At 28.5% G+C, this 27,851-nt stretch overlaps 2 protein-coding genes across 2 annotated transcripts; both read left to right on the top strand.

The window, feature by feature from the left end:
- Positions 1-394: 394 nt before the first annotated feature.
- On the top strand, positions 395-8,029 carry LOC148198971 (protein NRT1/ PTR FAMILY 5.4-like). The gene is made up of 5 exons (XM_088113930.1): positions 395-509; positions 812-1,029; positions 3,893-4,135; positions 5,723-6,003; positions 7,013-8,029. The coding sequence occupies exons 1-5, from the start codon at positions 410-412 to the stop codon at positions 7,893-7,895; spliced, it is 1,725 nt and encodes a 574-aa protein (XP_087970056.1). The 5' UTR covers positions 395-409; the 3' UTR covers positions 7,896-8,029.
- A 13,505-nt stretch (positions 8,030-21,534) lies between these two features.
- On the top strand, positions 21,535-23,197 carry LOC148198970 (two-component response regulator ARR8-like). Its single transcript, XM_088112585.1, has 5 exons — positions 21,535-21,833; positions 21,947-22,047; positions 22,146-22,223; positions 22,595-22,665; positions 22,826-23,197. The coding sequence occupies exons 1-5, from the start codon at positions 21,731-21,733 to the stop codon at positions 23,010-23,012; spliced, it is 540 nt and encodes a 179-aa protein (XP_087968711.1). The 5' UTR covers positions 21,535-21,730; the 3' UTR covers positions 23,013-23,197.
- Positions 23,198-27,851: the final 4,654 nt, after the last annotated feature.

Raw genomic sequence — 27,851 nt, 5'->3', positions numbered from 1 at the left:
ATCCGATTTCAAAAATAGCCACAGAAGAGATTCAATTTTTTTTACTAATTTAAAAAAGCAAAAAAATGTTCATTTTTGGAAAAATAGATCAGATAACCCAAAGAAAAAAAGATTAAATATGTTATTTCATTATTTATTTCTTAAAAGAAAATGCAGAAGTTAAAATAGTGAGGAAAAATTAAAAAAAAAAAGGTGGTGAAAATATAATACCTTAAAATTGAATTGTGCTGCAAAGAGAAGCAATAAATAAGCAGAGTTTTTGAGTGGTGGTGTTCACTCACCCACGATTCAGCCTATATAAGCACCAATCTCCTGATGGAGGCTCCCCAAACATCAACCCTTCACACCATTCTCCAAAGCCCTTTGAAAATTTTCTCATCACTTTCTTCTCTTCACCATTCAATCAGCCATGGCTGATGCCAGAACCAGCAGCAGCAGCAAGAGCAATTCCCTCATCCACCATCCCTCAAACCACAAGGGTGGTTGGAATGCTGCCATCTTCATCATATGTGAGTCTCTCATCCCCCATTTTCCCTTTCTCATTCCAGCTCTTCACACTCTCTCACACACACACATTAACACAAACACCTTGCACATACTTCACATCAAACCTTGATTTTCCAAAACTCAAACATCTTTGCTCAGTTCCAACTCCATCAAACTCTGAAAACAAGAGAAACGAATCCAAACACACATTAACATATTCACTCACTCACACACACACACACAAACACTCTTTCTCTTTCATCATCATCATCATCATCACGAGTTTGATCTTGAATTCGTTACTTGACCTATGTTTTGGGTATAGTTGTGGAGTTTGCTGAGAGATTTGCGTACCAAGGATTGGCGAGTAACCTTATCCAGTACCTGACGAATGTTCTGAACGAACCCATCACGCAAGCAGCGAAAGATGTGAACACATGGGTGGGAGCTTCCTCCCTCTTCCCTTTGCTTGGAGGTTTCATAGCTGATTCCTATCTGGGTCGCTTCAACACCATTCTCTTGTCATCGCTCATCTATCTTGTGGTAAGTAAAAAAAAATTCACCCCTTTTTCATCATTTGCTTGCTTTAATCTTTTCACTGTTGCAACAAGTTCAATTGCTTTGGGTAAAACATTGTCATGTCTCTCTTCTTCCCTGCTTGATTCTTGCCAAATGGGTGGAATCTAATTTATGTGCTCACGATGCAACAACTTTGTCTTTTTGCAACTTCACTCACTTACGTCTATGGTCCCACATCGTTCGGGAACCATAATAAATATCACCTCAATTTTTTACTATTTCTTTTTTTCGTTCAGCAGAATCTCGTAAACGCGTTATTTTATCAAGTGCTCTCAGATAAATTCCATGTTTTATTTGTGTATATATAATTGTAAATAATTATTTTCTTTTTATTTTTTATTTTTAATTTACATATTAAAATTATTGAATTTTTTTTGTTTATTGTTGATATGTGTCACTCGAATCTAGAAATGAATTTACAACACTGTCACAATAAAGATATTTTGGTCAAAGTTTGTTGTGTTACTAAAATTTGTCTATCATAGTAGTACTTTTTTTTAAAAGGAAAAACGTATATTAATTTAAAGATTTATATTTTATACAAGTACATTCAATTCCTTTTATAAAGTCAATTTTATAAGGAATATTTTGGTATGGGAATTTCTGTAGTTAAATATTTTTTTTAAAGAACCGTGCTTTGCTTCTAAAATTAATTAAATGAAACAAAATAATATTTATTGATTCCTTAACTATTACTTTAAGGACACTGAATTTTTTTTTCCTTGTTCTCTGCATTGGATGTTGTTGCATATATTTGTTTCTTAATACAAAAATTAAAATGATAAAGATTCATTTTATTTTAATTAAAAAATGGTATAACACTATCTATAGTGTTGTTTTCTTTTGGTTTGGACTCTGTTTTTTCTTATACAATTTTTGAATGTGACCTCAAAAAAATTAATTTCTTTATGCGAATAGAATACCCAAAATGTCTCTAACATTGCTTTAATTATGATTATTTAGTAACTTTAGAAAATAAATTAAAGTATTTAATATATGGCCTAAATGTTTCTCTTTTCTTACAAATACGTGCCATCTTAAACATTTTAAGCATAAAAGATATTTCTATTATAGATTATAAATTTATGACTCAGAATCTTATAGTATCTCTTAATTACATTATCTGATATGATCTACGTATTAAGTAAGATTTTTAATTGTAAAAATAAAAAATAACATATTTCTGCTTTAAAGTAGTGGCTTATCTAATACAATATTAATTAAAGTGATGTGTGATAATGGAATTTACGAAAAAGAAATTAATACTTTATTTATTCACTCTTGTAATGGAAATGATATAAAAAATAAGCTTTTTAATTGTTATCACTTTTAAGGTTTTTTTTATCATATAAGATCTTAATTTAAATTTTATGACTTTTATTAATTAATGTTTTATTTGATTGGTGATAGAAATTTAAATTTCTAAAAAATATTTTATTTTTTATTTTTAGGATTGAAGATCTTAAATATTAATTTATACTAGTGTATATTAATAAGAAAGTTTCATAAAATTGGAATTTAAACTTCTGGTTTTAGTGTTATAAATTCTTTGTGAAATCTTTTTGTAGCATTCCTAATATGTCATAAAACTACACTAATTTTAATATATTAAAAATATATATATTTTTTAAAATATCAAAATTAGCATAAATCAATATATTTTAACTTATAAACATAACAAAGAGAACCACAACTCAGAGTTAACTAATTAAATATTTAAGAATATCAAGTTTCGTAGTGCTTTGCATGACCATGCAATTTCTGCAAAGTAATTTAATTAATGCATTAATTAAACCTTAAATAAAATCATTAGTTATGTATCGAAAACTTGAAAACATGAGTAACTCAACGTTTCTTTAATTAAAGTTGCAGGGAAAGAAGGAATAATAAATAACATCTGAGAGAAGAAAACAGTCATTTAATAAATTTATAACCGTGGTACAGTAATAATAAATATCACATGACAACTAATTGTTTACATCTCATCGAGGTTGTTTTCTTCTAAACACAAACTTCATTGCACATTGAACACTGTGATCGAATTTAATATTTCTCTGAAAACCTTCATATAATTTAACAGCCATAAATATAAATTTTTAAAATTCTTAGTATTCTAAGTAACAGAGATTCATTCATTTGTCAAATATGAAAACCCAGTTGAAAAAAGAAGAACAACACCATTTAGATGAATATAAAAACTAAAAATTGAAACTTAGGAGATACTTGATTCTTGATGTGAGTATGTTTTCTTGGTGAATATAAACACAACTGACTTATGTTAAATTCCAATTGGATTCAAAAATCACAAAGTTCCTTTAGTGAATTCTTTTTATTAAAGATTTCATATCAATACATATTTATAATATATAAATAAGTTACAAGTGGATTTCATAGAGTTGAATCATATTTAAATTAAAATATATATTAAAAGATAATTTGAGTAATTAACAAACTAATAATATAATGGAAATCCATTAACCACATAAATTATTGAAAGGTGGTGAACATTACTTGCAAAACACACTGTTGATGATTAAAGTTTCAGCACTTAATTATTGAGATGTTAATTGCGGGTATTATGTGGGGTATTATTTGTTGTTATGGGAACACACTTTTCCACTTCCATGGAACACTCAAATGCTTGAGCACATCAATTGTGATTCCAATATTCCGTACAAGATTTGCATATTTCCTGTGATTGTCCACATTATACATGTCAGCCATGCATGCACTGTCAATTAGTTTAATGCATAGTTTTAGCCATTGTTGATGGAAGAAGAATATCATATGTTATCCTCACATCATCATCATCATGTATGTGCTACAGGGCATGATTTTCTTGACCCTTTCAGTGACTGCTCTCAAGCACAAACTTCTATTTTTCGTGGCGCTTTATGTCCTTGCCATCGGGGACGGAGGTCACAAACCCTGTGTTCAAACCTTCGCCGCCGATCAGTTCGACGAGGACACGCCTGAAGAGAGAGACGCCAAAAGTTCCTTCTTCAACTGGTGGTATCTAGGAATTGTTGCTGGCTCAACTGCTTCTGTTTTTGTTGTCATATATCTTCAGGTAAATTACTCAAATTCATTTGTTTTTATTGTTTCTGATTGAGTAAAATATAAATATGCTTTTATAAATTTAGAGGGTAAAGTGGATGCTATTTGATCGGGTTATTTTAGAGATTAAAAGGACATTTTAATGATTAATTTGATGTGTTAGATTTTTAGCTTGGTTTTTTCATCATTCATGAAAAGAAAAAAAAAACTAGCATCAATTTGATTATCTAAAATATTGGTAACACCAAATTGTTTTTTTAAGAATAATTCTTGCATTTCTAAATTAAGGGTAATTAGAAATAATGTTATATTATTACTATAATTATCTTAAGCTTTTGCTGATAAAAACATGTTCTAACTTTTATTATCTCGTGGCACTAATTTGATTCCAAAACACGGTAAGTTTCGAAATATTTATAACTGAAAAGAATCATTAGAGAATCAAATTGTTGCTAAAAGTCTTTAAAAATCTGTCGAATGACAAAAGTTGGATTTCCTCTATTGCTAATTTGTTGTTTTGTGATTAATTATTTAATTGCATTTGGTAATATAACCACGTTTAGCACATATCTTCTATGTTTCATTATTAGCCAAGTTTTGCATATGACTTTACCTTTTTACTCAATTTAATCAATATTTAAGACGTAACACATTAACTTACGTCCATTCCATGGACCATTAGATTTTGACAACACAACTATAGTTAACTTATTTGGGATAAAGTTGTTTTCGAAGTCTAGGATTGAATGTTCCGCATTTGTTTCTTGGGAAAAAACCAAAACCCCTATTGAAGATTAAACTATTCTAAAACATTTGATTATTAGTAGTAGTCATTATCCACAAGAAAGTGATTAACTAATCAAAAGATGGCCATGCAATGTACAATATAATATCCTTGTTGACAATGAATAACATTATTTTTCTCTTATAAAAGAATGGTTTGGAAGGTAGGTCATAGGTGGGACTAGTAAAATAAAAGAAGCAATATAAAATTGATTGATTTATTTATTTTATATGTGTGTGAGGCTAAATCAAATGGAATAGTACTATAGTGGATAAACACCCAAAAGAGAATTTATGGATCACACGCATTTCTTTATTAGAATATCAAGTTTCACTAACATGGGAACATATTCCTCACATAAGTCTTTTCCATTTATATGCACCACCCTTGGACAAGTTATAAGTGAAATGCATTGTTCATTTAAAAAAGGTGGGAAGAGTGCTCCATGACTTTAATATTTTACCAAGAATGTTTGGTTTTATATAGACAAAAATCCTCTCCTTGTGAGTGGATTATGATGGTTTTTTTGGGTTGTATAAAAATACACTGATATTGGTATATTCAATTTTTTTAATATATTTTAAAATATTAAAATCAGTGTTTATACTTTAAAGATACAACATATGGAAAACACAAAAAAACTTAACAGAGAATCCAAATTCGTGAGTGATGCTTATCTATAATCATAATACATAACCACTTAATCTTCAATTCTAAAATACATATTATGATGTCATGGTATGTTCCTTGATGATGTTTTGATGTATGATTGTGAATGATGATGTGGATGATGTGAATTGGGAATTGATGAAACAGGACAATGTTGGGTGGGGAGTGGGGCTGGGAGTGCTGGCAGGGGTGTTGGCTTTGGCATTGGCAGTCTTCTTGTTGGGAATCAAAAGGTACAGAAAGGAAGGCCCAGCAGGGAGCCCATTTACCAGGCTGGCCCAAGTCTTTGTGGCCGCTTCACGGAAGTGGCGCGTGCTCTCCACGCACGGTCTCCACAATTTTTGCTATGAGGAGAAGGAGCAAGATGAGCCCCATCATCTCCATGCTCAACCAAAAATCCACACTCTCCTTCATACTCCTCAATATAGGTGGGTGCCACTTCTTCTAACTTGTAGAACTCTCCACATTTTTCTTTCCCATTATTCTATAAAGAAAAAGATGACATTTTTGTTATATGATTAGAAATAACTTTTTTTATACATCCATAGAAAGATTTGTGATTTACTAAAGTTCATAGAAAGAATCATTTTTTTTCCTTGAAAACACATGCCCATTTGAAAACAATTAAGTGGCTTCTCCATGTGGATTATGACTAAGTAGAGGTGGAACGAATGATGATGAATTTGTGGTGGGAAGAGTGAACTAAGTTTAAAGAACATGCATTTTATTATGATGATAATTATTGAGCAACTAAGTTGAACTTCTTTTTTATTAGATGAAGAGAATAAGTATAATGAATCAAAGTAAACAATGTTGTTAAAAAGAATAAGGGGGTTGTCTAGAAATTTCAGCCCCTCTAAATCAAAGAAGTATTTAGGTGTTGATATTTTTTTACGGATCAAATGCTTGAAAGTGGAATCCTTTGTCACAAGCACATGGTGAATGCTATCATTTTACATGCATACCTCATTTTTCACATCTAAGCCTATTAAGACGGTGCCTCAGTTTCTCTCTTTTTTTTGCATCCTTAACACAAGCACTGCTGTGAGCACTGTATTTTATAATCACAAATCAAAAAGCATGGAACGATATTAAATTAACCATCACCCATGTTTCAACACAAGACTTTAACATAGACTTGGCCACTACCAAAAAGAAAGAAACATAGACTTTATCATTATTTAATGCATTCTACAAGTATCTTATTAGTTGTACCACTCATACAAGAATTATTCCCATCACTCACTGAAAATCTGATTGGAGTCAACTCTGAAACACGAAAACTCATGGGGGCCACATGGGTTTGGTCTACGGTTGGAGTTGATACCAACAATTGATTGTGGAACTAGGACAATCTTTTTCTTTTTCCCTGTGTTTTTGTTGACACTTTCGATTACCACATGATTGCTGAGACGAAATTGGATGAAACTGAAACAGATTTTTAGACAAGGCAGCGATGATTGATGAAGTTGACTCCAAAAGCAAGACAAGAGATCCTTGGAGATTGTGTTCAGTGACACAGGTTGAGGAAGTGAAGCTTGTTCTTCGTTTGATTCCAATATGGATAAGCTGTTTGATGTTCACAGTTGTGCAAGCTCAAGTGCACACATACTTCATCAAGCAAGGTGCCACAATGGAACGTTCCATAGGGCCACATTTTCAGATCCCTCCAGCATCACTCCAAGGCCTTGTTGGAGTCACAATCCTCTTTGCAGTGCCATTCTACGACCGTGTCTTTGTGCCACTGGCAAGAAAGTTCACAGGGAAAGCCACTGGGATAACAGTGCTGCAGAGAATTGGGGTTGGACTTTTTCTGTCAATTCTCAACATGGTTGTGTCAGCACTTGTGGAGGCCAAAAGGGTTGCTGTTGCAAAGGAGCATGGCCTAGTTGATGACCCCAAAGCAATTTTACCAATCAGCATATGGTGGCTGCTTCCTCAGTACACGATCACTGGAATCTCTGATGCATTTACAATTGTCGGGCTGCAAGAGTTGTTCTATGACCAAATGCCTGAGGCTTTGAGGAGTTTGGGAGCTGCAGCATACATAAGCACTGTTGGGGTTGGTAGTTTTCTTGGAAACATTGTCATAGTTGTTGTTGAGGCTATCACATCAAGGCATGGTGAGAAGTGGCTTGGTAACAATCTCAATAGGGCACATCTTGATCACTTTTACTGGGTTTTGGCAGCGTTGAGTGCTGTTAACATGTGTCTTTATGTCTGGATTTCCATGGTTTATGTGTACAAAAAAGTTCATGAGGATCATTACACAAGTGATCATCAGGGTTCTGGCCACAAATATAATAGACCCGGAGTCTGAGAGTTAGAACACAAATGTTTGGCTTTTGCCAAGCACACCAACTCCAAGATCAAAGTTAACTCTAGATTACAATTCTAGTTCCAATAAATACTAGTTTATCTTGGATTTCAATGAGAGGATTTAGTTTATGGTCATCTTCTATATATTTTTAGATAGAGGGGGTAATTTAGTTAAATCTAGTTATATTTATTTCAAGTTATAAATGTTTAAAGCATTGTATAAAATCATGAGTTAATGTATAATTTAATTCTGAAAATGGCCCTTTGTCACTGTCTAATGGACAACTTGGTAGGATTAATTTGCAACAAATAAATTTGTATGGACTTGTGTCTTCAAGAACTCTTGAGAAAATATCTTAAAATGAAAACATATTGACATATACCACAGTAATGATATTGAATGAAGTATGTTGCAGAATCTAATAAAAAAAATGGTCATGTTATTGTAATATTATTTATTCTCATAAAACTTACTATGAAAAATAATAATCAAACAAAAATATATAAAGTGATGTAATTTAAATGAAAGACATATTATAATTAATGAATCTCAGCAACGTCTTATCTTTTCTTAAGAGTCAACTCATAAGGTGAAGAAAAACATATATCTACGTACCAAAACTTAACATCAAACCAAAGTATGCTGCTCATTATTCTTCAAAGGAATACATTCTGACACCACATATTTTATCAATCTCTAAAAGATCAAATAAAAACTACAATAAAATACAAAAAAAAAATATATATTCTAATTTCTATTTATAAATTTTTAAGTATTTATCCATTCAAAGTTTATCCTAAACAAAACCAAATGTTTCCACAATCAATATTGACTTTTAATGAGTTTTTATTAGACAAATACAGTAAACACGTTTTTCATGTAATTTTCCTAAAACCTTATTATTCATAGTTCTCGTCACAACTTTTTATTTACCATGTCATATAAATTTTCTCAAATTAACCCATGCATGGCAATGGATAAAGCAAAAGACTAAAAGTTGGAGGACTTTTTTTTTCTTTTGATAAGATAAATATTCATTTATTGAAAAAACTAACACTACCAATTGTTTATGCGTATACACGTTATTCTTTTTATATGTTTTTTAACTGTAATATTAAAATAATGTTAAATATATTTTTAGTTCATAAATTTTAAAATGAAATTAGAATTTTTTTTTAAAATAAATAAATACAAATTTTTAATTTAATTACGTTAAATTTTTTTGATGTATTTAAGATATTCTGAATTAATATTTAAATTATTTATACTAGGGTTAAATATGTTTTTAGTCCCTAAACTATTGACCGTTTCTGGTTTTCGTCCCTCTTCCAAAGTAAGGTACAATTTAGTCCTCAATCTTTAAAAAACGTTCGTTTTAGTCGAAAAAACGAACGTTTTGAGGACTAAAACGAGGACTAAAAACAAAATTTTGAGGACTAAAACGGACGTTTTTCTAAAGAATGAGGACCAAATTGTACCTTACTTTGGAAGAGGGACGAAAACCAGAAACGACCAATAGTTTAGGGACTAAAAACATATTTAACCCTTTATACTAAATATTTGATATATTTTAATTCAAATGGGAGTTGAAACATTATTTAATATATGTTTATTTTTAAAATTTGAAAATTAAAATATATTAAAGTTTAAAAATGATAAATTCAAATTTTGTATTGAAGTTTAGAAACTAAAAATCATCCCTTAAAATAAATATATTATATAATGCATAGTAAAATATAGTTATATGTAGAATATTTTAAAATAAATTAAGGTTAACTTAGTCTATATTTTACCACAATCTAAACTACTAAGTTTTTCTATTCATAATTGTTAAAATAATCAGACTATAAAATATAAAGGAATCAAATCTGACATTGGCAAATTTAAAGCGACCCTAGCAGGAGCATCTTTAAGGGATACCTTTAAGTGACAAAGTAAGTGATAATTGAGCAAAGAGACACACCTTGTTCCCACACCTTTTTACTATGTGCACCCAAAAGCATAAAAAAAAGTTTATACATATCACATTACTTTTTTTTAATTATAAATATTATTTTTAATAAATTAAATTTCGGAAACCATAGAAGCTATTATTTCAATATCCGAAGTTACTAAATGACGAGTGCTTAAAAAAATAGCATTATTTAATAATTTTATAAATTAAATGAATTGAAAGTTACAATTGATAAATATTGTTCTCTTAAATATTTTTGTAAAATAATTGATAATTTTTGTATTTAATAATTTAATTAGATTACAAGGTTCACAAAAAACATACTCAAATCCTATTCCTTAAGCCTTTGATCTTATGATCACTTATCATGTTTTAATCCATTGAATCCTCATAAAGTGAAATTATGTTTTAATTTTAAAAGTATAAGATTACTAATCAACCAAGTTCTATTTCTAAATATAAGCATCCGTTAGACATCTAATTTCAAGTTTAGATTCTAAAGATATTTTCCAACACCTCAAGAATCACAAATCAACTCAAGAATCACAAACCAAGTATGAAAAACAATCCACATAAAATATTAAGCATAAAAATCAATACTAACTTAATCTCGAAATATATATATATATATATATATATATATATATATATATATATATATATATATATATATATATATATATCAATTTTACACAACGATTCAATGTTTTACATCTAATCTCAACAAATAGAAATAACTCTCCATGGTGGAGAATCTAGGATTTATAAATTGAAGAGAGAAAGAAGAAATTGAAACCATAAAGAAGATGAAGACTCTTTCACAAATAAAAAAAACAACGTTCTTACTTTTTAAAGATTATTCAGAATTTGTAATTTAATTACAAACCTGAAGTTAATATTATTCCTATAGGTATTACATATTATTTCCCATTTGAAATATATCATGAGTTAAATTATATTTTTAATTCAAACAATTGATGTATAGACTATGAGACTAATGTTCATGTTGTATGCTAATAAAAATATATTTCGTTTATACCAAAAATTAAAGAAAAAATATTCTTTTTATTACTAAATGGTTGTTTAGTACAATATGGTTGTTATTTCTAGAAATGGTGTTTTTTTTTGTTAAAGGATATATTGTGATGATTTTTTTAAGTTAAGGCTTATGCCTTCATCTTCAAAAGAAATATCTAGTAATTCTTCTTTGCTTATTACAAATTCTAAAAGTTAAGATATTTCGCATGGGTTAGATCACATAAATTTAAATTATATTGGAAGAATGAGGTCTCTAAATTTTATTGCTAAGTCTTCCATTGATTTAAGGCAAAATTGTGAAATAAAGGATCCAAAATGTATAATTATATAAAGGGTTAAATATGATTTTGGTCCTTTAACTTTGAGTGAGAATTGAAATTAGTCCATCTTCAAAACTTTAGCCCAATTTAGTCTTCAACTTTATAAATGTGTGCATTTAGTCCTTTTAGCAAAATTTTGTTAAGTTTATTTGATGTTTCAAATACATTTCATGATAGCATTTGAGTTGTTTACACTATTTGATACTTTTTTCAATGTTAGTTGAGAAACGAGTTTGAAATGTCAAATAAATTTAACAAAATTTGGTTAAAATGACTAAATTCATGTAGTTCTAAAGATGGTGGACTAAATTAAGAGAAACTAATTCTAATTTTCACAGAAAGTTAAGAGACCAAAAACATATTTAACCTTTATATAAATATATTTTTGAGAAATTGACATGTGAGTGTTGTATTAGATGATCCTTATGTGGTTTTAATATTTGGGTCTGCTGATTTATTTCATGTTGGTAGTGAAGGACATTTTTTTTAGATTTGGTGATTTAACTAATGTGTATAGGCAAATATGAGTGTGCTTTACATTGCTTTGGCATAGAAAGAAATTTTGTAACAAAGGTTGACAATGACAACTTAAAATGGGTTGACATTTAAGTTGTATTGTTTTTGGTAATGACATTAGAATTATATTATTTTTATATATAATAAAGTTAGCAATATATATGGTGAAGGTTTATATTGTGCTTGTTATGTTCCCAAATACAATTTCTTGTAAAGAGGAGAGTTGTAGGTACATGTGGAGGTGTATGAGTTAGAACATGTGAAGAATAGGAGTGTAGATTCTACAGAATTGATGTTCTGCAAAATTCTGCAGTCTCGTTGAGTGAGCCTAGGCTTGCTAAGCGAGCAAAGCTCTCGGTTTCTACATTCATAGAGCAAGCCCTAGGGTTGGGCGAGTTAATTTGGGAGGAAATTTGGTTGTAGCAGTGGATAAGCGAGAGTTCTACGAGAATTCTTTGTTTCATTATTCCCAGAATGAGGGGTGGCTCGCTGAGCAAGGGGAGTTCTTTCGCTGGGTTGAGACATGTGCTAAGCATATTGTTTAGAGTTTGATTGGAAGCTTTCTTTCTTTTGATTTCTTATAACTATGAACTATTTTATGTTTGTTTAAAAAGTAATTATTGAATTAAATGTTGTTTTATACATGATATTAAGTATGTAATTGAGGTGTGGTTGAATAAGAATTTCTAAGATGAAATTCTAAATGGTTGTTTCAAGTTTGGTATGTATGAATGTAGGAAGCTCAGTCTTGGGGGTTATCTTGACGCTCTAGTGGTTACTCATTCTCAATTAGAGATGGGTGATGCATGTGGTGAGAGTAGTAGGAGATCTTAGTCTAGGTGGTCCATTATGGCCTTAGACACGGAACAAACTGACCTTGTGTGTGGTAAGATGAAACTCATTGGCAAGGGCTCTGCATAGCAGTAGAGGTAACCACAAGTGCATGACCTGTCATAACTCGACATTCATACTTTTATCATATCGTCAAATCATGGTATGCTCAAGATGTTTGTTCAATTTTGTATCAAATGTGATGTATGATGAATTTTGATATTTTGTGTTGTTTTTTTTTTACATTAGCTTACCTTTCATTTGTTTTTTTTGTGTATGTTGGTTTCTTTTGCAATGATCACTTAGTTGGTGTGATTAGAGGGTGATAACATCTCTAAGGAACAGGCTTTGAGAAGTGATCATTCATATGTTTAGTGAAGTAGAGTAGTTACTAATTTTTATTTTGAGTAAATAATATTTTTATTTACTTCAGTGTTGTATATAATGTTAGACAATTATTTTCTTGGGATAATTCCTTAATAATATTTATACTATTTGAATGAGATGGTGTTATATCAATATCAAATATAAAGAATATATATATATATATATATATATATATATATATATATATATATATATCTCAAATAAAATTTAAATAAATGTCAAATTATTATAAAAAAATAATAAAAATGATTACACACGTGTTACAAAAAGTAAGTTATGAAACCAAATATCAAATAAAAGTTAATATAAATTATTTAAGTTACTTTAAAACGAATACAAATCAAGTTAGAACAATATTCATCTCTAATCATAAATTAATTAGTTAAATACTATTGATATTAATGAATTAATATATTTTTCTTTGTATTATATAATTTTGTCTTGGATAAACTTTTTTATAACTTTTGTAAAAGGAAAAATAAAAAAAATTATATACGTTTTTATAAACTAAAACTAACATGCAAAAAATAAAATTAAGAAATAAAAATTTCGTAAATTAAATTTTCTATAAAATAATTTATCCTATGAAGAAATTAATTTGAATATGTTTTATTTTTCTACATACTAAAAGAAGTGTCAAAATATATCTTGAATTAATTAGGAGGAATGAGCTTGCTCACTTTTTTCCAAAACAGTCCCTGAAACTTTAAAGTCATTTTATAACAATTATTTGAGAAAAAAAAAAGCAACCTTCATTTAATAACTGGAATAAATTTTTATTATTACTAGTCTCACACTAAAAGCGAATGAATGACTTATGTTATTCCAATTATTAGGTTAATATTATTTATCAGTATTATTATATGTAAACAAAAAATTTATCTAAAATTATATAAAAATTAATAGTCTTTAAAAATGTCTTTCGTATTCTACAATGTTTTCTTCTCTTTTTTAATTTTCTTTAATCAAATTAAACTCATCATCTTATTTTATCTTTTTTTTCTTTTTTCTTTTTTCTTTTTTTTTTCGAAATGAATCATACAATGAATTGAGAGGAAAAATGAACTGCGTTGACCTATTTCTCTACAAAAGGTCTGTACAAAAGCAAAGTGCAGTCTCTTCATTATAATGACTCCCAGGTGAGTGTTTTTGCCACGTGTCACACCACTCGTCACATGTCACGTCACTCGCCACGTGCAGTTCTCCACAGAGGAAACAAACCCTCCATGCATGCCCATGCATCATGCCCATGCACCATACCCATGCACCATCCACATGCACTCTCATCATCTTTGTTTTTAGTTTTCTTAAAGTGAGAGAGACCTTTGAGAAGCACATAGACAAAAGTGTCATGTCACCACACTAATTTATGCATGAGAATATATTTTTTTAAATATCTATAAAAGAATTTATATATAAAAAAAATCTATTGTAAAGTCCTATGAAACTTTATATTAGTTATCCTAAAGATAACTATAGGAAAAACATAAAAAATTTGTGGAAAACCTCATTATTCAAATTGTTTAGAGAAAACTGAATTGAACTAAAGTAATATTTAACCGAGTTAAGTTATATAAAATTATTAAACTATATTTTAAAAATTGTACTGTAATATAATATTATTTCATTTTTGAAAACTAAAGTAGATTATATAATATTATTTAATTATATATATATATATATATATATATATATATATATATATATATTGGTCTACCTCTGTAATTATTTATAACAAAATCACTTAACTGCATTTAATTTCTTAATATTTTTTGATTTTTTTTTTCTTAAAATAGAAACTACAAGGTCAACAACCAATTAAAATTACGATATTTAAAGAAATGTCTAAAATTAATCACAATTTGAAAATAAAAATAGTATGCTTTTTTTCTCATAAATAAGACAAAGATAGTAATACTTAAGAGATGAAATTATTTTAATTTGGAACAAGAATATTAAAAACTCATATCTTAATTAGGGATTTTTTGGTGAATTATCCAAGCTCACATATATGTATATTACTTCCTCCAATATCCAACCTAAGCAATCTGATGAAATCTGAAAAGGTGTAAAGTATTTTCATTGTGCTCTTTCTTTTGAGGAAGAACACAAATTGGTGGCAAGCATTTAGTGAATATATTTCAACTTAATGATGGAAAAATGTCATAGATTCATAGTGACATGTTTATGAGGGACATGCACTAGGATGATGTCAAATTCAATTATTCACTTCCAATTCATTTAAAATTTAACATGTGCATGAAATTTTTTTAATGGTTTGATAAAAAAAATTAGATGATTAATTTGACTTAAATGAAAACTAATAAACTCTTACAAAAAAAAATTAGTATTGTTGAGAACTTTGGAGGTGATTGAATTCTTTGTTATTATAATCATCTTCATTTGTATAGTTTGAATGGATATGAATCTTTGATACATAACACTATTTTACCATATGATACAATATAATAAAACACTTCTATATAAAGTCGTTTATTCTTTTTTAAACTCTATATGCTTTTTGGTTACAATTTGGATGATGAATTTTAGATCATTCATTCAAGGCAACACCATCAAGATTTTTGCACTATCTTCTTCAAAACTTTAACAAGAAAAAATATCATGCATTTTCATTTCTCTATATATTTATGTTATTCTTCTCTATTTTGGTGCCTAGAAAGTCAAAATATCAAATCCATTATTAGCTAATGAAGACCAAACATGGAATAACGTTTACAATGCAATGCAAATTGTCTTCCTCGTTTTGGTAAGGTTTGATTCAATCATGTAATACCATGATTCGTTAAGTTCAATCCTTATCTCTAATGTTCTTCTTACATTCTTTAATCATATAAAATCAAATTTAACATAAATGTTAAAGAGAGAAATATCTCACCTTATCCTTATATATGTGTGTTCAAAGTTTCTCACACTATTAGTTATTATCTTTAGAATATATATAAAAAAAAAACATGATTTGATCGGAATCTTTTCCTTAGAAAGGATTAAAGAAAAATGGTCTAATAAAAGAAGATATTTAATTTTAAAATACCCGTAAAAATTGTAAATGTATGAAATGAAGAGTTCCACTTTAAATAGAAATAATTGAAAAGTAAACAATATATAAAAAATAAACAAAAGAAAAAGTCTACAATCTTTTTGTTTTGGTTTAGATGAATCTTTTTGTTCATGGAATTTTCATTCATGCGAACTCAAGAAAGTTGACCACAAATAATATAGTAATTTTTTTATATATTTATGAAAATATTTTTTCATTTTATGATATGAAATCTCAATTGGATGTATTATTATATTATTACTTAATTTATTAAAAATCACCATATTAAGTTATCTCGTTTCTGTATCATGAATGGTTACTATTATATCCTACATCACAAGCCAGTACATTAATTTACCATTGGGCCCAAACCCAATAACATGTGGGGTGTTACTCCCTCCACCACCACAACTTGCTTCCTCCACCACCCCATTTCCCTTTTACCCTTTTTTTTATTTTTTCATTCCTATTTTACCCTTATTAAAATTTTAGGATTAATATTATTTAAAATCTCACGTGAACATTCATTCTCTTTATCATTCTTCCCTCTTTCTCTTTATTATTTTTCTCAGGTTCACTCTTACGTTCCACCATCGTTGGTTGTCTCTCATGTTTCACTTCTTCTTCTCTTTTATAGAATTGTGACGTGAGAGTGTGGTAGACTTTGTGTTTAGTAAGATTGAAAGTGGGGAAAACAATTCATCTTCAGCCGTGAGTGGGGTGGTGCTTCAAGGTGCTGGTTTAGAGGCGTGAGAGGTTCAGAGGCGTGAAGGTGCGTAATAAAACCCTAAAATATAAACCGTAATCGTTAAACGGATGTGAGCATCCGTCGACGGATGTCAACATCCGTTTAAGGGAAAACGGATGTCGACATCCGTTTTCCCCTTAAACGGATGTCGACATCCGTTTTCCCCTTAAACGGATGTTGACATCCGTTTAAAGATTATACGGTTTATATTTTACAGTTTTTTTTATATTAATTTTGAAGATATTTAAATAATATAATTTATATTTTTTGATATATTATTTTTGAATATATTTTGATGTATTTTAATAATGTATTTTTGAGGAGGAGACATATCAGGCCTATGGAGGAAAAATGGAAGATGAGAAACGGATGTGATGGAGTTTGGGTGAGAATCTGAGAAGGTTGGGAGGTGGGTGAGAAGGGGTAAAAAGATAGATTTTAGGGTTAAAATAAATAATTAGGATTAAAAAGTAAAAAGGTTATTTTTGTAATTATAAAAGGTTAGTTTTGTAATTCAAAAAATATGTAATAGAATTGGGGAGGTGGAGGAAGAAAATGTGGTGGTGGAGGGAGTAACACCCTAACATGTGATGATTCTCAAACCCAAATGATGAAGTGAATCACTAAATTTTTTAAAGCTAAATCACTAAATCATGACTAAGATTGAAGCCTTTTTGTTAAAAAAAGAAAGAAAAAGAAAAGAAAAAATCATCATTAGAAGCTTAAACTTGAAATTGTATTACAATTAGTATACCACTAACAACTCGAAGGAGTATCACTAATAGATATAATCTTTTTTCAAATAATGACTTAGGTTTAATTCAAGGTAAATTGGGTTCTGTTTTTCTTTTCTTTTAGATAAAACTAGTATTGTCAAAATAAGTCACTTGACTCGACTCAACTCGGTTAATCATGGATTGATTATTTAATAAGTCAATTCAACTTGTTTTATTTATTAGTAGTTTAAAATATTTGAATCCGACTTAATTAACTAAAGATTTGTAGGTTAAACAAGTTGACTCAATGACTTATTTAATTATAATTTTTTTTCAATAAAAAACATTTTTTCTAATTAAAATCTAAATAAAGTTCAATTCAAATATAATATAAAATTATGTTAAATTTCAAATAGAAAAAATACAATACAATCTAAAATCATGTTAAACTCAAAATACAATCCAAAAGTATAAAAGTACAAAACAAATTAAGATATAAGATCAAATCATTATTGTGATTTATCCCTTTATCCATTTATAATATTAAAGTCTTGAAGGATAAATTCACGTCATAAGAAATTTTAGATTTAGGATTTTCTTTTTTTTAATTTAATTTAAAATTTATGATTATGTTGATAAACTAACTTGGCTCATCATCGATTTAACCAAAGTAAGTCATATTTTTAGTAGGTTAGATTTAATTTTGATGTGTATCGAAATTCATAAATTTTTTAAAATTTAATTATGGTGAAACTCGTAATGAGTTGGATTGATCTACAAATTTTAATTCATTTTAACATCATTATACATAATCATGTCCGTAGCTGAAATTAAAGATGACAATTTCTTTTTTCTTTTTACATGGTAATATGTGCAGAAAATATTGTGTTAGATTTTATATTAGTTGGTTCTTTATACTAAAGTGAAATTCTAATACGTAAAAAGCGTGTTAAACTAACAATCAAATTTAATTAATCTTACTCGTATATCATTAAAAACTTGTATATAAAAATCAAATGCAATGCAAACTTGTGAAAATTCTCTTTAATAAAGTTACCAAGATAATTAGAAATGAGAGTTTCGAAATTGAAATAAAACTAGAAATAAAGAATAAATTTAAATTTTGGATCGACTAAATTATTTCTGTTTGTATTTATTAAAATTGAAAAGATGCATAAATATCGTGACTAAAAGTATTTGACTTTATTTCCTTTATCAGTTAGTTTTGACTTCATACTACTAAAAGTTTAAAAGTTTAGTTCACTCAATGCTTAATTTGAGAACTGTTCAATAACATCTGCCACTATTTTTTATAAGTCATAATCTTCTTTTAAGTTATGTAGTTTTTTATATGAATATTAATATATTAATATTGGGCCACCAAAAAGAATAAAACTTGGAAACCGATGGTTGAAAAGTCAATGACATTCGAGCAAAAGAACAACAACGTTGATTTTGACCCACGTAACGCAAATAAACAAATTTAAATTTCAAATAATTTAATAATTTATTATTTTAACAACTTCATTATAATTTCCGTTGCTAACTATAATAACAGTATGGTTTTAGTTTCTCGGTCATAGAAAAATGTCGGGATTATTGAAATAGTTAAACTTGGCCAAAAACAGGTTAAAGATCGTTTCATTAAACTGATATTAAGAACATAGTTTTATTATTTAAACATTTAATATAAATAATTGAAAAGAATAAAAGAAATCATATTCAATAAGATTTACAAACGGAAAATGATACTTGAACAACCATTTTTGACAACATTTAGACACGCGCACACGTGTCAAAATCTGAGTGGTCCATTTTCATTTAATTTTTCCAACTGGACCACTCAGATTTTGACACGTGTGCGCGTGTCTAAATGTTGTCAAAAATGGTTGTTCAAGTGTCATTTTCCTTTACAAATTGATATTATTTTATGAACTAGTATTGTTTTTATAAAATTTACCATAACAAAAAATAATAAAATTATAATTATTAAAATAAATATAAATATTTTTTATAATTTTATTGTAGATAGTTTTTATTTATTTTTTATGTAATATTTTATTATAAATATTTATTTTAGTTTAAAAATAATTAATTTGAAAAAAAGATTGAATTTTTAAAAAAAACGTTAAATTTAAAAAATAACAGTCAATTAAAAAGTAAAATTGGTAAATGATTAGTTAATAAAAGATAATATAGAGGAATCATCTTTATATAATAATATAGATATTTTAATTTAAAAATTGTTAAGTTTAAAAAAAGGTTGAATTTAAAAAAGTGATTAAATTTAAAAAAGTCCACTTAAATGGTAAAATTCGTAAATAATTACTTAATAAAAGATAAATTTGGAAAAAAAAAAGGTTTACACCAAAATGAGAAATTATCTTTATATAATAGCATAGATAATACATCAATTTATATTTTTATATCTCTTATATCATATTAATTTTTCATTTTGTATGCAAATTTGTTATTATTAATTGAATATATTGTAATTTAATAATTTTACATAATTATTACGATATATTTAGAAATTATATTTATTTATATTATTTATTGAAATGGGTTTAATTGTGGGTCAACCACTTAAATCGTAAACCAATATCTTGAAATGGCCTTTTAATTTTAAAATTACAGTTTAGAACAAATTTTAAATGATCAATAGAATAAAATAGATCTCATTAGAAACTTAGAATACGGAGGATCAAATTAGAATCTTGAGATATCTAAAGTTCCCAATTGAAATTTCAAAAAATAATATGCACATTTGTAATACCTGAAAAAAAAATCAAATAACACCATACATACTATTTCAATCAAAGTTCAAATTGCTATTTCAAATCACTTTTTATCACAATCCTTGATATTATAAGAAATCATAAATAAAATGCCACTAATGTAGCCATAATTACATTACATGAAATCACACTTGCAATTGAATTTGTGGTTACAAATATTTTATAAAATATTGCTTATAATTGAATGTTAAAATCTTGGTTTAATGTTTCAATAGGTCCCTGTTTTCGTCCAGAATTTCAATTGGGTCCTTATTTTTATAAAATTGAATCAAATAAGACCTTTCCGTTAAATTGATGAAACGGCGTTAAGTGTTGTATTACCTCCTATTTAATTCAATTTTACAAAAAGACCCAATTGAAACGCCAAAAAAGAAAGGATCCTATGTGAGATTATGGACGAAAACAACGACCTATTGAAAAATTAAACCTAAAATCTTTGGATAAATTTTCTTATTCAATTGCATGTAAAAAAACCTTCCAAAAAAAAAAATTAACCCTTACTAAAATATTTCTGTTTTTATATAATAAAGATTATTTAAAGTATGAGGAGTGAACTACTTGCATAAATTACAGAAAGAATAAATGTATAATATTATTAAAAGTTTAAATATGAATTTAAGCCTTATATTAAGAAAAAAAACTTAAATATTTTATAAAATAAACTCATAAATTTATTATCTTAATATTGTAGGTTAAAAGTGACGTTATTATCATATATAAGTTTGGACTAAGATCTTATAATTTTATTGGTGTGTATTAAATAAATTATTTTTTAAGTGATCGGTGAGAAATATAAACAGAAAACAAAGACATGTTTGGATGATTGTATTAATGGTTTTAGTCTTGGAGACGAATTTGTCCTTAAAAGTGGTGAAAGGACAAACAAGGCAGTAGAAAATGGTATAGTTTTGAGTAACCCTAGCAATTTAGGTTAAGGGAAAAGCAGTAAATAGAGGAAGCACATGCATGGATATGGTATTGAGATTTTTGATGACTATGAACAATGTCTTTTAGGTACCATGAAAAGCCAAATGGAATGAGAATAGAAATATTATTAATACTATTAATTAATTTAAGAAACCAACTCACTCCAACAGGTGTTTATCATTGGCAAAAGGGTCAAACCAAATAATAATGAACAACTCCAATTTTTAAATTTGGTAAAATTTCATCACCTCCTTTGCTTCATGCTGAATTCAAAAATTCAAAAATTCAAAATTCAAAAATTTAAAAATTCAAAAATAGAGTCGGAAGATCCTTGAGATTCTGAATGAAATCTGTGGGATATCGCTTTCCAAACAGTCAGATTTTGTATGAGGATTGTGTATCTTCTTGATCATGATAGCTTCCCATTTAAAATGTCACACTCTTGTTCTTCATCACACACCACAGTTTAATCTTCGTCTCTGTTCCTCTTTTCTTTTCTTTTCTTCATCTGTTTGTTTATATTCTCCTTTGAGTTATCGATTATGGCTATGGCTTTAGAGACTCGGTTCCATGTTTTGGCTGTTGATGACAGTCTCATTGACAGAATGCTGATTGAGAGACTCTTGAAAACCTCTTCCTTCGATGGTACTTTTTCTCTCTTTTAATCTGCATTTTTCTCAATATTATAAGAGAAACATTTCACATCAACATACCTGTTTCTGCAATCATTTATGTTATTTTAATTGTTCAAATCACAGTTACTACAGTTGATTCTGCTACCAAGGCCTTAAAGTTTCTTGGTTTGGTTGAAGATGAATTCAGGACTTTTGAATCTTCTGTTGCATCACAAATTCATCAGGTACAAATAATTCTCTAACCAATCAATTAATTATATATATATACATAAAATATTTTGTGAATAAGTCTGAATTAATCATTGATTGATTGCTGATGCAGGATGTGGATGTTAACCTGATTATAACAGATTACTGTATGCCAGGAATGACTGGTTATGATCTGCTGAGAAAAATCAAGGTATGATTCTATGGGTATTTTCTGAGAATTTCTTAACAAGTTTGTGTTCTGCCACAGTTTTCTGTTTATTTACATTGCATCAGTGAGATTGGTCAAACCATGCTCTAGGAATTTTAATTTTGGTTTTTCCTTTAGGAAGCTGTTTAAAAGTATATGATCTCATCATATCTTGAAATCAAATTATGTGAATTTTCAAAGAATTTTCCTTTTTTTAATGAAGAATCTCTTCTGACATCTGAGTTGGAATACTTGACAAATTTTGAAACAAATCTGAGATCAAATTTGGTCATGGCCATCACAACATTTCTTTGACAGTCTGTGTATTCTTCTGTTTGATCTGAAAAAATAACATTAATTTGATTGATTTGCAGGAATCTAAATCACTTAAAAACATACCAGTTGTGATTATGTCCTCTGAGAATGTGCCATCAAGGATCAACAGGTGAGGGTAGTGGAATTATTTTTACTAGAAAAACTGGAAAGATTGATCACTTTTTATATAAAAATTCTGATACCATTTTCAACATAAAATCTTAGAAGTTTATAGCTTTTTTTTTTTTTTTAATATACTTTTCAATTTGACTGATATGATTTTGTATCAGATGTTTGGAAGAAGGAGCAGAGGAATTCTTTCTGAAACCAGTTCAACAAGCAGATGTGAATAAGCTGAAGCCACATTTGATGAAATCAAGAACAAAAGAAGAGAATGAGCAACCATTGAATAACAAAAGAAAGGACATGGAAGAAATTTATTCTCCAAACAAAACCAGATTGAGATGTAGCAGTTAGAAGAATTGGTTATAGATTGATCAATAAAGCATAGGTAGTGCTTAGAAAATTTTCATTTCTATGTCAAAGTGCTGGTTCGAAATTTGAAAATTAGATTACAATCAATGAGTCAATTATGCAGAAAAAAAAGGATATAGATAGTAAAAGTCATTGATGTAAATATTCTGAGAAAGAATTTTATTCAATTTTGGTGAAAAAAGTAATAATTTTTTTTTTAATTTTATTTTGGAATTTTCTGGAGTTTCATTATATTGATTAAAATAATGAGATTATAAATTTATAATACAAGAAAACTGTTAAATGTTAAGATGTGTGTTTCTGATATTTGGACTTAGCCTATTCTGTATTAAGAGCAGTGGTCCATATCCTACAATATAAATAAACTATCATATGTGTATGCAAAACATACAAGAGATATTTTCTCCTAATCTTTTCTATTTCTCAAAGTAACTATTCAAGCTCTGCCCATTTAGTCAAATTATTTTAAGTTTAGTTTATCAATGTTTTTAAAATTGTCCAAATTGATGAACCAAGACATAGGTTTATAGAATAATAATTTATATATAGTGGAAGTATGGATAAAATCATAATGTTAAAGTAATACAGTATCAAAATCATATAATTTTTTCATGAGAAATGATTGATGTATTTTAAAAATAAAACATTTGTTCTTAAAGTTTTTAATTTTCAAGTTTATATATAAAAGTCTAAACCAAATAAATTATAATTTTCAATAAAATATAATAATATTATTTACGATATAAACATTATTATTAATACAATTTGCGAGATATCAACACAATTCACTATATAACATACTCACATTATCAATATTTATATTTATAAAGGGAAAATTAAGCGGTAATAAATCTTTTTCATTTATGATTTTTATCTAAAATTAAGGTTAGAGGAACCTATTTACTATATATACCAATAAATACATATCGACCAAAACAACACGACTAATGGTCTAGATATGAATAAAACTGATCAATTATAATTAAAATCAACTAAATATTTAATTAGTTTAAACATATATTAAACTGTAATTAGGTCGTTCTTACCGTGTGAACATAATACTCTGAAAAGAAAAAAATTGCATTACAGCACGTGGTAAATAAATTGTTCGAAGTAAACTTTCGACCTCCATTCAAAATAACAACATTACATTCAGAACTTAAAAAATTAACGAGTTAAATTTAAAATATAAAAAACCAAGACATAAAACTTATAAATTACATTAAAAAATTATATATTTAAAAAAATAACGATTGATAAAATAGTAGTTTTGTTTTATTTATATTAAATTGTATTCAATTTAAAAATTAAAAAGTATGTTTAGCCCGATTTTCAACCGGTTACTATATTTTAAGCCCTCTAAAATAAAAATAATTTTTTTTTATACTTTCCCAAAACGTTATTACAAATGTATTAAAAAAATTCCATATCATGAAAAATACATAACGAGGATTATAGAGTATACAATTATTATTCTATACATTTTTCATAATGTTTTTTAAAATACATAGTGTCATACCTCATTAAAAACGCATCCAAAACCACTTTGAGCGGACGTCAAGTGTCAAGCGAAGGAAATTTGGAAATCAGAAAGTGGGAGACAGGTGTGGGCAGCGAAGTGGTCGTTCGTCCTTGACGGTGGTAGCAAATCTTAGTTTTTTTCAAAACTCACGTCACTCTCTGCATGCAACCTCTCTTCCAAACTCTGATACTTCATTTTTCTCCTCCTTCTTTCTAAAAACTCTTCCTTCTCTCTACAAAATCTCATCCTTTCTCTTCTCCGATCACCACTCAGGCACCGCTGAAGCACTCCCGACGTCAAGAGCTTCTGTGTAAACCGATTGGTTTATGATTCTGAGCCGGTGAGTCTCTTTTCTCCAGTATGTTCGGTTACGTCTTGCATGCAACTATTTGGTTCTGGTCCTCTGAGTGGGTGGTAGAAGTTTGAGTGTTTCTGGTTTTTCTCTGTAGTTCAGTATCCCTAACAACATGATCGTCGAGCGTTAGTTCTGTGGGAGAGGGAAGTTCTATTCTGATTCGTTTGAGCGTTCGTCTACGTGTCGAGGTAAGGGAAGCTTATATAATTTAATTGTATGTTCGTTTTTACGTTCGTTGCTAATGAATGCATGTTTGTTGAGTGGCTGAATGTATATGAAGTATGATTGTTGATATGTTTTGACTATATGAAGTATGATTATTTACTATGATATGGATGTTTGATTTTATGAAAATAGATGTTGAGAGATGAATTGATATAAAGAATTCTAGTATGAAATTTCTCTATGAAAGTGTACGTTCGTCACTGAATGGTCCTTGACCGTTCGGTTTTTCTAGTGAATTTGGTTGGAATTGGATCCTTTCATTTGGGAAGAATCCTAGTTGAGGACGAGCGTCTTCGTTTTGTAATACTGTGCATGAGCGTTCGGCCAAGCGTAGTTGTTCCTTGGTATTCGGTTATAAACTTAAGTATATCTATATGTATTTGTATATTTTCGTTTGTTCTTAAACACTACTCAAAATGGTATCTTATTATATTTATCAAGCCTTTCTCCTATAAGTTTAGTAGTGCTCGGTCTTACACCAAGCGCTCGTACTAAGTAGTGCTCGGTCTTCCACCAAACGCTCGTGCTGAGTAAGTGCTCGGTCTTCCACCAGACTCATTCTCCTTTCTGGAAAAATATATATATATATATATATATAATATATATATATATATATATATATATATTATATATATATATATATATATATATATATAAGAACGTTCGTTCAAACTCAATAGGGTTCGCCCTTTTCGGTGCTCGGTCTTCGACAGACATTCTGATTGTTCTTGATGTTTAACTCATTCAAAAGCTAAGTATACTATTGACGTTCGATTTATTCACCTGATTCAATTCTTTACCCGTATTTGAGGTTTTCATAGTGTCTGTCTTAAATTGGTTTCAGCCTAGAGTCTTAGTATTCGGCCTAGGCCTATTAGCGTTCGGTCTAACTCGGGAGTTAGTTCATTCAATTGGCTCACCTAGTAAATAAACGTTTGATTCCTAATCGTTCTTGAGAACTATTATGTTAATCACTCCCTTTCTTAAAACCAATGATTCCATCTCTCGGTTTTGATCCATTTGGAACTGGAGACCTTTGGTCTCACTCCAAGCGTTCGGTCTGGTTCAGGGTTGATGTTTAACGTTCGGTATTCGGTATCCTTAGTTATCTTTGTACGAAGGGTTTAATTGAGATGATTAATAATGAAAGATGAATAGAATATGATATGGATGAAATGTTTTGGATTATGGACGAGCGTTCCAGGGAGGAATAGCTCATGAATGTATATTGGAATTTGTAAAGTATGAATGTGGGCATGCTAAGATGGCGGTTCATCCTGATGTTCCGTGATTACTCGTCCTCACGTAGAGGAGGGTAAGTCATGTGTGGGAACGACAGGAGGCCCTAGTCCTTATGGTTAATTTGGACAGATAGGACTAACCTCGGTGGCAGCTGTTGAGGGCATCCCAGTTACTACATCACCCGGGTGCACGAACGTCGTAGCTACACAGAATTCATATAGTCCGGACAATCAGTCTAGTATTAGGCTTTGCATGAACGAGTGATGAATTATCTTGTTTGGTTGATTGTGTGAAATATATGTTTATACATGAATTGAATTACATAAGCTTACCATATGTTTCCTGTCTTGTCTGTTTTGTACGTTCGTTTTTCTTTTTGTTGCAATGATCATCCATGCAGATGTAAGCAGAAGGAGACGAGCTGCTGGAAGAAGCGCTGGAGGAAGAAAATTTAGTTGAGGTAAAAATTAAGATCGAACAGTAGAACCGTTAGGTCAGTATTATTAGTTTAGTTTTAAGATGATCGTTCGATCATCTTTTCCCTCTTATTTTGTAGGACTGTTCGGTATAGCCTTTTGTAAACTGTTCGGTCAGGTTTGCTTATGTTGTTCGGTTTTAGTTTTCTTGTTTCTCTATAAGGTCGTTCGACCATAATTGTATGTCCTCTCTTTTGTAAGACTGATTTGTAATATTATTAATTTGTGATGTTTTCATTATATGGTTTTGACACTGTATTTTTGGGATGTTAGTATGAAAAAATATTAATATATTTTATTTTGTGAATTCTGAAAAAAAAATAAGGATTTTAAAAAATATTTTTATCATTTAACTAAAATGTACTAGAAGAAATTATGGAAATAAAGAAAACCATTGCTAAAAAGAATTTAACGATTTTTTTGGGTTCAATAGACCGTATCACAATCAAATGGGTTTGGATGGTATAATTTTAAAATTATATTTTTATGGAATTTTGCGCGTACTTTTTAAAATTAAAATATAGTTTTATTACGATAAAATTATATTCTAATTTGAATTGAATTATTTTAATATTAAAAAGGTATAATAGACTAGCTATTATAAATAGTTGCATGAGATAAGTTATATGTTTGGAATTTTTTTTCTTTTGTTGTTTTATGGGTAAGAAGGTAATTTTCTATATTCTGTATTTTTGAAACCATAGCTAGTTAATATAAAAACTATTTCCTCTTAAATTATTAGGTTTAGTACTTTTATTAGTTTCAGTATTAACATGAAAGTCAAGTTAATTTTGTGTAAAAAAAAAATTAAAGTTAGGTTTGATAGAGCCAGTTGAGCACAGAGTTACTAGCTAAAAAGTATAAAATGCCACTAAAAACATATTAATATGTTTTTTAATAATTTTTATTATCGGAATAAAATATTTTTAGTAATTATAGATTTAGTTTTCACAAATTTTCAATTCTTATAGCTTTTTTCTGAACATAAATTAATTTTTAAA

This window comes from Vigna umbellata, chromosome 4 (assembly GCF_029865625.1).
Source record: "Vigna umbellata cultivar VRB3 chromosome 4, Vumbellata_1.0, whole genome shotgun sequence".
Taxonomy (NCBI): Eukaryota; Viridiplantae; Streptophyta; class Magnoliopsida; order Fabales; family Fabaceae; genus Vigna; species Vigna umbellata.
This window is presented reverse-complemented; position numbering and strand designations above follow the sequence as displayed.